The sequence below is a fragment of the Aspergillus pseudonomiae genome (assembly GCF_009193645.1).
Source record: "Aspergillus pseudonomiae strain CBS 119388 unplaced genomic scaffold BDV37scaffold_56, whole genome shotgun sequence".
Taxonomy (NCBI): Eukaryota; Fungi; Ascomycota; class Eurotiomycetes; order Eurotiales; family Aspergillaceae; genus Aspergillus; species Aspergillus pseudonomiae.
The window spans coordinates 96,744-112,305 of record NW_022476048.1 but is presented as its reverse complement, the minus strand read 5'-3'; the positions used below and the strand labels follow the sequence as shown (position 1 = coordinate 112,305).

Below are 15,562 nucleotides of genomic sequence, written 5' to 3'. Positions count from 1 at the left end.
ATGTCTCGCGCTCCGGTTATATCATCTTCGGAGCACGGTTTCCCTCTGTCATCTTCGGATTCATATCCCGAGAAGTCGCGCCCGTAAGCCGCTTGCTGTAATCGCGTCGCATGCCCGTCGCCGACAATATGGCAACGGCGATCTCCAAACCAACCTCCCACCCGCCCAAGATGAAGCGGCCGCCCCCGCCTTTTGTTCAAACCGGGGTCAATGGGGTAAAGCCTCAGCAGTCCTCCTCGTCCCCACAACCGTCCTCCAAGCGCCTTCCGGGCTCCAATCCACCAGGTCCCGCGGGCTCGACAAGTGGTGCGGTCATAAATGGGGTCAATGGTGCGGCTGATTCGAATGGCGTCAAGGGCTCCATTAATCGGCCTAAGAAAGAAGCGCAAAAGCCAGGTGACCAAGGAATTCGGTTAGCGAAGCCATTGGCCAGGACTCTTTCCACGGACAATGAGCGCCGGCTAGGCAAGAAGTGCCCTGAGCCTTATGGTGAGTTTCTGCAAGCTCTATGTGCGGCGCTCCCTGTATACTGACAGCTGTATCCCTTACAGTGAAAACAACGTCACATATACTGAAGAAATACGGCAAATGCCCCCCGTCTCTCATTTTACATCTTCATCCTACCCATTTCCGCTTTGAGCAACAAGACGGGAGCTTTCCATATAATTCTGAAATGAAGGTTATTATCGAACATATTCGTGCCGGGACCGTTCCCCACGATATGATAGAGGAGCTGTTGCGGGCCAACGTTCGTTTCTACGAAGGTAGGCATTAGACCGTAATATAATACTTGCGCTGCGTTTCGTTAAACCGTGTTGATAGGTTGTCTCATTGTCCGCGTGGTTGATCACAAATCTGTGTCAGCCCAAGCCAGGAAGTCAACTACCCCCTCGACGAATGATAACAATACTCCGTTCTCTATCCATAACTATAATGAACATGTTACTCCTTCGGCCTATGTACCCTACCCGAAACAGAACCAGCTGACTTCTGAGAAACCAACATCAAAGGAGGCCGAAACACAATCAGACACCAAGGCCAACGGAGAGCAACCCAGTGACTCCCAGGAACAACCCGAAAGGAGCGAATCGAGCTCTTCTCAACAGAAGCAGACGCCTCCCAAACCCCGTGTGTTTACAACTGTACTTCATCCTACTCCTCGCTCATTACAAGCAGAGTTAACTCTGCTTGCTACTACTCCTGACCCAAAGGCTGCAAGGCAGGGAGGCACGAGTTCTGCGTCACGTACTCAAGCGGCTTCGTCTGCTGCGCCTCCGTCTCCAGGTGGCTCCTCTAACCCACCTGAGCGTGGGCCTGTTGCAAAAAGACAGAAGATGCTTGTCGAACCGCAGGATCTTCCAGAATGCGAATCTAAACTAACGAGGGCTTTAGCCCCACCACTCTTCTTAGAGCCTGTGCAAAGCCTGGACGCTGTTCAAGATCTACTGAAATTCATGGGGAGCCCTCTCCATAATGATCCGCCCCCATCTCCGAAACGACGGAAGCGGACAGTGGCGGAACTGGCTGCTGACGAAGCACTGGCAGCTGAGGAGGAGCGATTCATGCTTATCATGGATGAACGGCTCGAGCCAACTACCTCTGGAGCCGCAGGAGGCCCTAAATCTGCCGTTGTTGATGATACAAGCGGCGGTGCACCGTTCGAGCCTCGTTTCTCTCGGTTCAAGACTCTGGAAAACATTCGTATGCAACACGAAGAGAAAGCGAAACGGGAGCACGAAATCAAGCTCAAGCAAGAATTGGCCAAGAGGCAGCAGCAAGAACAGGAAAGGGAAAGGCGTCGTGCCTTGGAGCAGCGGCAGGCAGAAGAGCAAGCAAAAGAGGATTCTCGGAGACAGCATCTTGCTGCTCAACAACAAGTACAGGCACAGCTTGCTGCGCAGCAGCAGGGCCGCCACGTTATGCCTCAAGCAAATGGGGTCAGCCAAGCGCCACAGTCTTCTCCAGTTGCTCGCAACCAGACGCCGCGCAATACCTCGTCACCGTTGCCTGGCAATGCCATGGGGGCACAGGGAGGTGTGCCAATGAGTATGACATCTTCTATGCAGGGCGCTGGCAGCCCTCCACGACCCCCTTCTGCGCTGCAGCATGCCCACCCCAATGTCATGGGCCACCCAATGGCTCCTTCGAGGAGCCAGCAAGGACAGAGTCGACATGGAACCCCGCAGATGACTCAAGGAACACCGGCGATGTCCCATGCTACACCAATCATGCGCAACGTTACACCAACGCAGCGAATGAGCCACGCCAGTCCCGGCCGCTCGACAGTGGCACCGACGCCGGTGATGGGCCAAGCTATGATGGGAACTCCTCAAATGACAGGTGGCATGGGCCTTACGCCCCAACAGCAGCAGATGCTGTTGCAGCAGAGACAACAAATGCTTGCACAACAAGGGCATCTAGGACATGGCCAGCTCACGCCGCAGCAATTTGCTCAATTGCAAGCCAACGCGCACGCACAGCAAAACATTCAATCGCATCAGCAACAGATGCTGCAGGCTCAACAGCAGAACCACCAGCAACAGCAACAGAAGATACCGAACCCTCAGATTTACCAACAGCAACTTATGCGGGCACAGTTCGCGCAAATGCAAATGGCGCAACAGCAGCAGCATGGGCAAGGTCCTCAATCCCAAGGCCAGCAAGGCCAGATGCACCAGGGCAGTTCTCAGATGAATCCACAACAGCAGCAGTTGCTGATGGCAGCTGCTCAAGCAAACGGTGGCCAGCTCCCACAGAACCTCCAAGGAGCCAACATGCAGGGGGCTATGGCACAGCGATACAATCAGCTCTATCAACAACGTCTCTTGAGGTTACGACAGGAAATGGCCAGTCGCTTGATGGGGCAGTACGGTCCACCCAATCAATACCCACCATCAATCGCGCAGCAATATCATGCCGGACTTGAAAGAAATGCCAAACTTTGGGTCCAAGAAATTATTCGACGAGAACGTGAGGCTGCTCAGCAACAACGCGCTAACCAAGTTGCGGCTGTACAAGCTCAGGTCATGCAGCAGCAGCAGCAACAGAACATGATGCAGAATGGAATGGGCAGCTAATTACTCTCAGGGCCATCGATCTAATCGATGAAACGACAACTTCTCTCTTCACTTCTTTGACAACCATTTTCACTCTATATTTATTTTTCTCTTTGCCTTTAGCTCGTTGGAAGTGGATATTGAGCGGCCCTCTCCACCCACCCTCCATGGGCTCGTGATTATTATCTACTTCATTTGGAGATTGTACAGGGACCAGGATCTTGCGATAAAACAGGCCGGCGTTTCTCGACCTTGGTTTGCATGCGTGTGTTTTCTTTCTTTGGCTTGTTTTCCTCTCAATTTTTTTCGTTCTTGTGCTTGGCGATTGTAACATTGGGAAAGGGATTGATTGATCGGGGAGCAAGGAACAGACTTGATACCATTTTGTACAGGTGTCCCCTTTTGGCATGCGTTTATGTTTTTGGACGTCGTTCATTTGATTGGAGATTCATTTTCCAGTGCTATGCTCGTGTAGACATGAAATATAGCTATACCAGACTATGAAATATACTCTGTTGTTCCAATGACCGCGTCGATTTCCACACAGATATCTACTCTGCACTGCACGTTAGACACTCTTTGAAGCCACAGAACAGCAGTATGATATGACCAAATTTCTCAAATAATATACAACACCTGAATGAGTATCATCAACATGGTGTAAACTCTAGTCAACAACTCGTTCCATGGTCAACATTCTCTTTTTGGCCCAGTAGAGAAACCACTATCATACTTTCTCCATGATAAATTCGAGTAATCAGCCTCTCTACATCAACCTCAAGCTTCTGTATTCTGACACTTAGTATAGAAAACTCGAGCGAGCAACAAATAGCACTCACTCAATCAATCGAACTATCTATATAGAATCCATCGTAGCAAGACAAGTCACCCTCTCTACAGAGCTCCCTAAAAGACTCCAACAAACCAGAGATATACCCTAAGCAGTACACAAACATGACAGAGAGAGCCATACTACACCCCACAGGAGGAACTGCTGATAACTGCTAAGAAATTCGTCAACACACGGTGCACCTGACAGACAAGGAGCATATATATATATATGAGCTGAAAACGGGTAACGTATGCCACGGCCCACGCAGAAAAAAAAAAAAAAAAAAAAAAAAAAAAAAAAAAAAAAAAAAAAAAAAAAAAAAAAAAAAAGAAAAAAAGAAAAAAAGAGAGAGAGAGAGAGAGAGAGAGAGAGAGAGATACCGAACAGGCAGAAGTCGACCAAGTTAACTAATCTTTTGTATCCTTTGGTTAGATACTTCGAGTGGTATTGGTCCTATGGTAATTGTTGCCACGGGTGAATGTTCAGCCAGATTGAATGAATATGGTTGTTGGGGTCTGGGGCCAGCTTGGATGCGTGACTTGGTGTGTTGGACCAATTCCAGCCTGACTGCTGGTGTTTCTAAATGCATGATAGGTTATTCCTGGTGTATATTGGCTTAGTTGACAAGGCTGCAAGTTGGTTCAAGGGAGTTGTGTTTGATGTGTATTCTAGGTGAAATTAGGGGCCAGAGTTGGTGTATAAGTTTTAGGACTTGGGTAAGTTAGTTATGTTAGTGTGTTTGATATGTGCCTTTCTTGCTGTCTTCTGCTACATAACCTTTCTCCCTTCTATCTTTGACTATATGCGCGACTGTAGTACTTGGTAACTATTGTCGGGTACAGGAAGGACTATCCGGAGGCATCCTTTCATAGGATTATACGATATACACATTGGATTGGCAGTTAGATTACGAATTTACAAGTACAGTCCCGAAAATACAGACCAGAAAGCCGTAACTACTACCTCAGGGACCGAGTTTCCTCAGTAGGAGGGTTGCCTCTCGGATCAAGCCATGGCCAACTCAGTTGAATGAATAGCCTCGAGAACAACAAACAATGCTCACGACAACAATCGCCCTGTTGTATGTAACGTCATGCTGCATATCGTGATTAGTCCGAAACAGACCCTCAAGCCCAATAATTATCTACTACAACCTCAAGATACAACCTCTCCCAAGAAGGGAAAAAGCCACTGAACTCAAACGCACTGAGCCCTGAAAGGTTGAGGGCTCGGATCGTGATCGACGTGATCTCCACTGCATACATACGTGCAGCACGCTCAGAATAGTACAAAAGAAATTAGAAGGAAAGACAAGGTCAAACCGCCAAAGTTCAGGGTTCCTCACCGAACTCAAAAGCCCAACCCGGTCTGGGTTGGGGGAGGCAGGGGCTCGCCTCATTGGATGGGCTGAGTAGCACGGCTGCATGTATCCTGTATGCATGGATAAAACTGGAAGGAATGGGCTGGGGAAGAAACCTGTTCAACTGGGTTTGGTTCGCTGTGTGGATGATGTATGCACATGAACATTCCAGAGAGGACAACTATGGAGCTTTACTGTATTGGAATTAGGCTGGCTGGGTTGGGTAGACTTGGGACATTTAGGGGCCTTAGCGGTCTGTATCGGGGTGGTCGGGTGTGTACCTTTGCAACAAGTTGTATGCAGCATGGCACAATGTGGTCCCAGTGGTGGGATTATCGGATCACGCCTCTGTTATGGTTATGGAAGTCTTTCGGCTGGGCGATCACTGCACCTAGCCAGTCTGAACATAGCACCCCAATGCATGGATCTGAAGAAGAAGACTGTCAGGTGCTTACGGTGAAACTTTCTTACCTAATGATTGCTTGATCTGCTGGATATTGCTGTGTATGACCTTGGTTAGTGGCCAATAGTTTGCGAGCACCGCCTTGCCGGATGGATCAATAAAGTGACGTGGTGGAGAATGAGAAAAGCACCTGATAAACGTTGCGCAAGGACAGCCAGGTACCCTCAGATACCCGATCCCCCACAGACGTTGGGTCAGATAGGCGGTCATGGTGCACGAGTGATGATAATTATTGCTAGGCTGAGCTTGGTTTCCCGCACATAGGCCAGAACCGGGAACGAGACACAACATCAATGCAATGCAATGCAACTCAAACCGTTGTTATTGATCGATGGTGTGATGGTGGCAAGATATCTGGCCTGATTCGTTTGTTTTGGAGACTGCGATAAGGGAGAAAAAGGTAGTTTTGGACGCAAGGGGGTTTCAATAAGAGGACGAACCGCCTGCATCGGATCTTCCCTTTCTGGGAACTCCATCGGTGCATGAACAAGGAAAACCTAGCGATCGATTACTATAGGCGCTTCCCTGCATAAGCTTGGACGAGACAAGCATAGGGTGAAGCACGGGGCATTGTACGGTAAGTGAGACAAGCGAGGATCTTCCATCCCGGCGTAGATCCTGCTTTGAATTAATTATGGAGTCCCCTCCCTATATGGCTCGTCAAGAAATCACCAATCAAATAGTATTTGAGACAGACACCAAGGGAAACGCGAGGGGAGATATATTGGAAACTTTCTCTCCCTTATGATTCAGGGTGGGAAATTCCCCGGATCTTCGGAGATTCAACATCGCCAACGTACCTGCAGCAATAACCACCAAGAGATCAACTTGACACGAATCAGCATACCGCGGAAGGCTCATAGACACATTGCCGGCCTGACTTGGCGACCAATGAAGAACGGGTGGGCTTTTCGCACAAAAGATTCGTAATTGTTCATCTCACAGTAACCGGCACACTTCCTGAAGCGGTAAACCGATTTAATCGTGAAGACCCAGACTTATTGAAGCACTGTTGCAGAAATAGGTCCAAGCACCGCTTGGCCTAATGAAGTTAGCACCTAGCCCAAGATAGCATCAAGGGAGGATGCCTCGGAGATATACGAGGCACTACGATCGAACTAGAGATGTGGTCCATGAGGGCGCACTGACGATACCGTCCCCAAGTAGTACTGCCGCTACGAGTATACTCCGCTGCCAATGCTGATCAAGTCCAAGCTCAGGTGGAGGCGCTATGTGGCTCGGTAAACACTTTGAAGCTTCGGTTGAATCTCGACAAAAACAGCTCACCTTTAGAGACCCAAACTGAGTGGATTAACACCGTAAAGGTCATTAAACCCAATTCAACGTTTTGGTACCTGGAATTGAGCAAAATAGTCATTCTTTGTACTTACTTCACCTTCCATGACAAGGAAAGATCGGCTGTTTCAGGGCATGAGCACAGGAAATATGGGGCGTATCCTCCAATTGTGGCGGACATCAGGAACCTTGCTGGGGGTTGTTGTAATTTTGGTAAGATTTCTGTACACGCACAGAGGAATTGTAGGATGGGGAGTTTGGTTTCACGATCATGACGTGGTGTTGAAGATTGCCATGCATGGAGAATGAGATCCAGGAGCAACAGTCTAGATCTGAACAGGGGTTGGGTCGTGGGAACCGCCCCATATAATTTGCGTGAGAACCGTTGGCAATTGGTGGAGCGATCCATAATAGGATCTCGATATGTTTTGGATGCACGGAGGTCCGGGTCTATACCGTAAGAAGGGGTGCACGGAATGAGGCTGATCCCCTCCAGATCCAATATATTGATGCAACCCAGATTAAGCAAGAAGCGATCCTCCAACAGCCTTGGCAGCATCATCGGTGGGGTAAAGACGATTATCCCACCGCAGGAACAGTAAAGAGGGCCTGGGGATGCCTGAATTGTCCGGTTGACTCCTTGCGGCATACAGGCCCGTGCTGCAGGGTCAAGAAACGAGAGCGAGGAAAAGAGATCCTGGTTCTTTCGACGAATGAGCTGCGGCGTATCTTTATCGTAGTCGCCTTCTGGGTTCAACAATACAAATTTAGCTTTGTACATTGTATGAAAATCATCAGAAATTAAGATCTGGTCAAGCTAGCCACTGTTGTCAGTGGAGCTCGAAAAGCTGGTACTACGTCACCGAGTAAATATAAGACAAGAAAGTGGAATGAAGAGTGGAATAAAGGAAAAGGGATAAGGAACTGGAACGAACTGTCCTAATCACACAATGTCGACCGTTGAGGGCAGCGATATCCAGGAGCCTGAAGCGGTGGAGTCAATGGAGTCAAGATTCAAGATGCGGGGTTTGGTCGAAGCCCGAGAACAGGAAGTCTGTCCTGTACCTGGACCAAAAGCGTAGTATACGTGAGGGGATTAGAGTTACCGCACAAGCTTCGCACACTCTTGTGTCTAGAAGGAATAGTGAATCGATAACTTCAGAGCCACTTTCGGGGCCTGAGCAATCGATACGAAGACAGAAAGAGGCCCAAGGGTGGTAGAGTTTAATCGAAGCAGTGTTTCTGAATCGTGAAGGTTTTATTTGATCGAAATGGACGCAACGATCAGCGACTCATTCTTCATGATTGACACCTGGAGCGTCCAAGCCCTATGGAGTCGTTACTGAGAGTCAACGAATGGAAACAGACAACGACATTTTGGGATTCTTGCATGAAGCCACCGAAGGGGGATTTACCGTTCTGGAAGACTCTCGGGGTTTGACAGATCACTTGTGGCTTAGACAGACTGTGTGGCGGTCGACGGTGGCTCAGCAGCAAGTATTCACAGTTTCTCGTCCCCTTTGCGTCACTACAGCGTCTCGTACTAGTTATAACTCCTATTCCCTATGATCGCCATTGATTCTAGACCACGAATTGGACCGCGAAGGTCTACATATCTATTCGATGGTTGTACCTAGTACTCTCTAGTAATACCTGTCCACTCTGGAGAGTCCAATCGATATATCCATCAGCACAGACGTGAGATCCTCGCCAATCGTGGTTGATGACGGGGTCCCGCCGGCTTATTGGTTCCCACATAGTAAGAAGTCTGGAGCGCAGATCTGCCCACTACGCTAACTTTTGAAGGGACTCAACGAGACGTATACCTCAGGCATTCGCTGGTGGAGATGTGGTACCCCGTTTTAGCACAGCCGATGAGGCACCAAGTGGAACGCCTACCGACAAACTCCGACCGCTGGGAGCTGTCGAACTCACTCTTGTACCTTAAGGGGTACTGCTGTAAAGGTATTGACCCGTCATCTTTATTCTTAGTAGTACACTGGCGATGCCCACACGAGAGCTCACAAATAACTCAAATCATTCTATTCCAATGGCCCATTCACACCGATAGGCACCAACGGACCATCCACGCATAACCCTATGTTCACTTCTTGAGAAATGAGGAAGGCTTAAATACATGAAATATTAAGATAGATAAATGACTAACAGTGACAAAGGAAATGGAAATAAACAGGGATCGTGACAGATGTATACACACCGCACTTATCTGTAGCTGCATCCCTCAGACGGCCTGCTCGTTCTATGCATATTCGACTCGAGTGTCGAAGATCTTGTTTGACTCTGAACGTGACATGGCGTCTGTCGATCGGTTCTTGTTGTTGCATACATTGCCAACAAGATCCGACCGAGTGATGGAGAAAGACAACTATCTGTCTACGTAATAGCCGGCGAAACAAGAGGAGATCTTCCAGTGAGGTCACAGACTAAGCTGCAATCAATGACTTGGCCACAGCTCTGTGGTATCTGGATAGCTACACAAAATATGCTGGTACGTAAACCGGGTGAGATCATGAGGGAAATGCCCACGATGCTCGGAAAAAACTCACGCAAGCCTCCAGTGGCCGGTTGGTTATTGTGTTGGTGTACGATCTGGTCTCATCGCCTTCGGTGCACTGAGTCCAAGAAATTCAGCGACGTGCTCAGGCAGTTGACTGGTCGACTATGAGACCTCATTCTCGCGTGACGATTAGAGCCCCTCATCGTTTAAATCGAACGCCAACTGACGCGTGACAGATCAAAAACTCGGCTTCAGGAAAGGCGGTCGAATGGCTCGGTGACTCGGAGTCCACTTGGCTATGCATTGCTCAAGTCTCCAGCAATGGTGCAGCCGTTTGGGGCAAAAAAAAAGTGATCATTGGGTGTGATAAGAGAAACCATTTACGAGTACATGAATCAGGGCTTTCTTGGAAGATGGAACGAGGCTGGAATCCCAATCACGAAGTTCGTGACGCAGTGGGAGAGTGTAAAAGCGACTGGCTCGACCCTATCATCATGAGGAAGACATAGGACCCCACATTCCAGTGGAAGTGGCGGTGGTAGGCTGGGCTCCTGATTGAGAGGGAGACATCTGGCATGGGTACGTTAGCACCTCGCCCTTAGGGGGGTGGGCTTGCGATAGGTGCGGCTGGTGGGCCCGAATGGGGAAAACAACGAGTATTGGAGGAAAAAAAAAAAAAAAAAAAAAAAGCAAAAGTCAAAAGAAAATGGAAATAATTAAAACGGAAGGCATGAATCTCAGACCTGCAGAAACCAAGCAATGCCTCGGTCTTCGACTGGTCCAAATCCATTGTTAGTCTTGAGTCTTGGCGGATGATGTGCGTCTGACCACAGATGGTCAGCTTAACATCACGTCTAGTGTGTATAGCGGGTCTCCTGGCAAGAATGGGGACGGGTATCGACGGTCCCACTTGAATAATAATACCATTATCATGGAGACTAGGCTCCAGTCCACTCTTCACAGTACGTACCAAGGTCTCAGAGGAAATCAAAGATGGAGTCCCGGGATTGGGAACGTCTGTCCCCAGACTTACAGTTTTGAGTCAGACCGACTATCAACGAACAGACTTTTACCAAGATCCTCCCCAGGAGCTTCTTACCCTGCTTCACTCTCGACCCCGACGTTCTTCCCTGACTGTCAATTCATTTTCCTTGATGGCTCCCGAGCGCGCATTCGGGAGGCTAGCGAGTACCTGCGGACCAACACGCATTGTAGATCATTGTTGTTGACTCTGCCATCTCGATCTATTGGACTCTAACCATGGAATCATGATCGATATCCCCCGGGGTGGGGTTACCCGAAGGGAGCCACATTCATCCCAACCTCTACTCTCGCTTTGACTGAACCACCTTCGGCCGAAGGGTTTCTTCCTTAAGGGTGGCATTCATTGAGGCGAGAGGATGAATAAAGTTACCCACTGGGGTCGGTTCTGGCTTTAATTCCGATTAAGCCGTAAATCCACCTTCGTCTATTCACGGACAAAACAAGTAATTAAGCATTCAAAGTAGTATTTATATATTGCCTCCTTGGTTAGACTTTACGGGATTTGGGCAACGATGTTGAACCGGTGGAACCTTTCTTAACCGCCCGAACGTTCTTCCCATACGAATCAGTAGTAAGTACGGGGTACCGAGTCGACTACCAGCAGTAGCAGGTCCAGCCTTCGAATACCTGGTTCTTTTCCTCGTTTGATTTTTATGTGGTTTTAATTATTACCCCCCATTTATTTTTATTTGTATTTGTATTTTATTTCGGTTGGACTCTATTTCCTACCCCACCCCGCTCGTTCTTACCTTTTGAATTTTCGAGGGCTACCCAATTATAGTGGTCGCGATGGTGGCGTTTAAACCCGAACACAGTCGATAATAATTGCTTAACGTTGGGGCCTGCGGTGGCGTCCAAGCCGTCCATATTTCTACTAGCACTCTTGCGTACCATAAATATGCATGTCGCGTACCTGAACCGTGCACCAAATATGCCAGCATGAAGATCATGAACAAGATGAGGATGGACATGACCTCACTCTCGCGGACTAGTGGAACCCTCTCGAATATTTAGTTTTTATTTTGTTCATACCATTTCTTTTTATCATGACCATTTGAAAAAAATGTTTTTATCTTCCCGTTTTCAAGATTGCTTGAAACCCTACCGTTCATCCATCGTGATTTATTAGTTGTCCCCTTACGATTCTGTATCGTCAATAATGTTTCAATGTTGAGGTCGAACAACCCCCCTTCTCCACATGGAGATTTCCTGGTGGCGTTGATCATCATTCAGGGTCCCTGCGGCTAGCTGATCGTGGGCACGGAGGATACCGAATTCCTTTACGACTTTTCTTAGACAAGAGTTACGAATTGACTGATTTGGATTTCCTAAGAGGGTTTCGCCAGTGTCTTACAGGTTACAGTTTAGGATTCCCATACCTTATCCATGGGGTGAGCCTAAGCAGCATTAGCGTACGCCGGGTGGATAATCATAGTACTCTGTGTAGGACACTAAGACCTGCACTACGACCCAGGCGAGTTAGTCCGGTGCGACGGAGCATCTTAGCGTCTACCAACGAAGTAGACACCGGGGAAGATTCCCGAGAATCTGGGTGACTTGCTATAGACCTGATGATCCCCATCAATAAGGTTGAGTTTTGCTGATGTACGCAGGTATGTGTCGAAATTAATATTATTTGGTTTTACTGATGACCATTATTGTTCTATGGTCGACCCCTACGGTGGCTGCGGATCGAATAGACTCTGGACTTGGAGCATTCCAATATGGGGGGTTTGCCTCACACCCATTCGTTTCATGTACGTACTCGCGTTCGAGTTTTGCAACCCTCCTCCTTTATTGACTTTCCTTCTGTTTCTCTCTCTGTTTTCGTATTTTTCCACAGGCGATCGTGACGATGGATGGGGAAATAAATGACTTAGTAGATTGGCCGGTAATTCGATGGGAGTACATCTTTAGTAACCATACCTGTGTTTCACGAGGGCCCACTGGGGTCAATCGAAAGGGTTCAGTGACGATAAACTTAGGAGAATAAAAGTAGGCTTTTTGATTTTCTCCAAAGTAGATAGTCAGAACTAGAGGAAGTTCTTTTTTATTTATTTATTAGTCTCTCGTTAAGGGAGGATAATTGAATAAATTAGTAAAGGATAAATAATAGAAAAATAAAAATAAAAAATTCATGAAAAAACAGATGGATGGCATGTGAGGGGGCTCCATAGGGCGGGAGGAGAGGAGTTCGTTGGAAAGGAAAGTTACTACTGTCTGTAGGGCAACAGGAACAAGAGTCTATTTTCGATTTCTGATTTTCTAGCTTTTTTTCTTTTTTCTTTTTCTTTTTCTTTTTTTTTTCCCTAATTATTATTATTTTATTTTATTTTTATTTAATTCTGTTTTGTTTAATTAATTAATTATTATTATTATTTTCTGCGGGCCTCTCTATGCCTGTTATGCTACGCTTTGCGACGCTTTACTACTCTGTACTGTCGTTTCGATACAATCCTATAATATGGTCATTGACTCCCCCCCAAGAGTCATTCTTCATCTTCCTTCATCCCATTAACCCAACAACTAATCAACTACCTTAAAGACCAGGATCGGGATCTCCAATCTCTAATCTTAATACAACCATCCTGCTCTCATCTACCTTAATAACTCTGAGACATTTCGTCCTCACTTGCATCTTCAATTTCCCAGGAACCGTCGTCCCTTGCTGGTCCTATCCTCCCTGCTTTCCTTATAACTATACAACTGAGACCCTTTCAACCGCTCCATCCTCGACTCAGAGCACAGGAATAAGCCCCGTCGCGACTCAGAATTGTTACTTGACGCCAATCCTCGTTATCGCGGTCCTTCATCCAGAGACATTCGCGCTCCTAGGAAACGGTCTCCTCGAAAACCGGCCACCTTCCTCCAAGCTAGGACACCCGTTGGACCATTTGTTCCCGGTTACTCGAGGAACTCTATAGTCTACATTCCTAGCCTTGCTTCGGTCTCTCAGGCACGCGACGCGCCTCGAACTCTTTTTTTGACTCTTGTCTCGACTTGCTCTCTCTTCTCCGAGAATAGCAATGGCCTCGACTTGTAAGTGCCATCGGTCCTTCTACCCTTCCGGTTTATATGCCCCAGCGATTTGTTTATTTCACCTCGTCTGCCCTCCTCCATTCCCCAACCTCAACCTCACATTCATCTTCTCTCTTCATCCTTCCTTTCTCTCTCTCTCTAAACTCATGCCCACTTTCCTTCATTCTTTCTCCTAGTGCTTTTTGGCAACATAGTCCTTCATTGTCAGACCATCACGCATACTGTCTATCACTCTTTGCTAGTTGTCCTGCTTGGTCTTACTTCCCCTCCTTGTACCAATTCACTGCACTTTCTCGATACTGTAATCTTGTGTCATAACATACATACCTTCTCACATTCATTTGATACCGTCCGACATCTGCACAAAAGAGCCTCTGCATACCAAGACTATCCATACTAAACAGTGCTTCAATAGGCACAAACATTGACATACAACGGAAAGACTGTGACCCCAGACACAGCGAAGACATGAGAGCTCAGAACAATCTCACTGTTGAAGTTGACTGCCACTCATTGGGTTCCAACGAGTGCCCCTCGATGACTTCCAGCTTCTCACCCATGGATTCCCCTACACCAACCCCAACCAGCATCTATAGCCAAGGCTCATTGGCCTCACCTGGGTGGCAAGACGCTGGATCATACCCAGGACATGCCTACGAGCGACATGCTGGAAATGCGCCCATGCGAAGTGCTTTCCGCTTAGCGGGGATGACTTCCAATGAGAATCTGGGTATGTCTTACGGTGGCATGGAAGCACAGGACCGCATGCCTATGCCCGACTTTCTGTCCGCTTACGATGATAACGTGGAGCACTTTTGGCTTCCTTCGGATGCGCCGAAAACCTATGAGACCGGAACACACAGCCTCCCATACCCCCACACCCTGCCCCATTGCCCTCCTATGGTTCGCAGCAACTATCGGCCTCATGCCGCGTATCTGCCAGAGGCCGCCACCAATCCTTGTTTATCGCGATCTATTTTCCACCATGCTGAGCGGGTGGCGCCATCTATGTCTATGGGGAACATGATGCCGTGGATTCCTCAGGCCACCGAGTCCATTGCACCTCAAACCATTGCCCCCTCTCAGGTCGGTCCGGTAACTCCGCCGCCCTCGTACTCTGAGTTCCCTACGTCTATTCAGACTTTCAAGACACACAGCCCTACAACGCCAATTCGTTCATGCTCCATTGGAACTGCATCTGGCCCCGACACGCCCATTAGCCGCTTGTCCGGTGGAACCGGAGACTATATGGAGGACTTCCAGCAGTCACCCCAGTTCCGTGACGGTCTTAATCGCCTCCAACGTCATCCCTCAAGAAAGATGATCAGGAAGCAGTCTTCTCGACAAAATATGTCTCTGGAGAACCTTCCGTCTATTATTAAACAGGTCCAGTTTAAGTGCAAGGAACCCGGTTGCAAAGGTCGCTTCAAGAGGCAAGAGCATTTGAAGAGACATATGAAGAGCCACTCGAAAGAAAAGCCTCATGTCTGCTGGGTGCCTGAATGCGAGCGTGCTTTCTCTCGCAGTGACAACCTGAATGCCCATTATACCAAAACACATAGCAAGCGGGGTGGTCGCAACCGATACGTTGCCACGCTTGATGAGAGCAGCCCAGACTACGACCCGGACTTCCGGGGACAACTTACACAGGATGGGCGCCCTATTCGCGGCTCAACGCTAGATGATCCAATGCCGGATACTCGTGAATACAGTGTTGACGTGTTAGACGATTAAGTTTCACAGTACGAAAGGACATTACGGGTTGATCCTTATATGATACCCTTTGACACCCGAAATTTCTTTTGTCTTTAGATGGCCACTGACATGCGGGGCCTGGGCGGCCTAGGTCGGCGCTTCGCGGCGTTTCTGTAAAACAGCTCTGATTATATCCGATTGACGCGATTCTATCTTCTATGTTTTTTTTTCTTTTTCTTTTTATATCTTACCCTTATAG

General features: G+C 48.1%; 2 protein-coding genes across 2 annotated transcripts; both read left to right on the top strand.

The window, feature by feature from the left end:
- The first annotated feature begins 8 nt into the window (after positions 1-8).
- BDV37DRAFT_166976 (uncharacterized protein) lies at positions 9-3,197 on the top strand. Its single transcript, XM_032079266.1, has 3 exons — positions 9-489; positions 552-764; positions 823-3,197. The coding sequence occupies exons 1-3, from the start codon at positions 111-113 to the stop codon at positions 3,075-3,077; spliced, it is 2,847 nt and encodes a 948-aa protein (XP_031939332.1). The 5' UTR covers positions 9-110; the 3' UTR covers positions 3,078-3,197.
- A 10,879-nt stretch (positions 3,198-14,076) lies between these two features.
- brlA (C2H2 type transcription factor BrlA) lies at positions 14,077-15,466 on the top strand (the record flags this gene model as incomplete). Its single annotated transcript, XM_032089953.1, has 1 exon — positions 14,077-15,466. The coding sequence occupies one exon, from the start codon at positions 14,077-14,079 to the stop codon at positions 15,340-15,342; it is 1,266 nt and encodes a 421-aa protein (XP_031939331.1). The 3' UTR covers positions 15,343-15,466.
- Positions 15,467-15,562: the final 96 nt, after the last annotated feature.

What these genes read in the sequence shown, in the direction of transcription:
- BDV37DRAFT_166976 (XM_032079266.1), top strand. Translation starts at nt 111, where the DNA reads ATGCCCGTCGCCGACAATATGGCAACGGCGATCTCCAAACCAACCTCC. An exon ending in GAAGTGCCCTGAGCCTTATG is followed by an intron (nt 490 to 551) that starts GTGAGTTTCTGC and finishes TATCCCTTACAG; the next exon opens with TGAAAACAACGTCACATATA. An exon ending in CAACGTTCGTTTCTACGAAG is followed by an intron (nt 765 to 822) that starts GTAGGCATTAGA and finishes CCGTGTTGATAG; the next exon opens with GTTGTCTCATTGTCCGCGTG.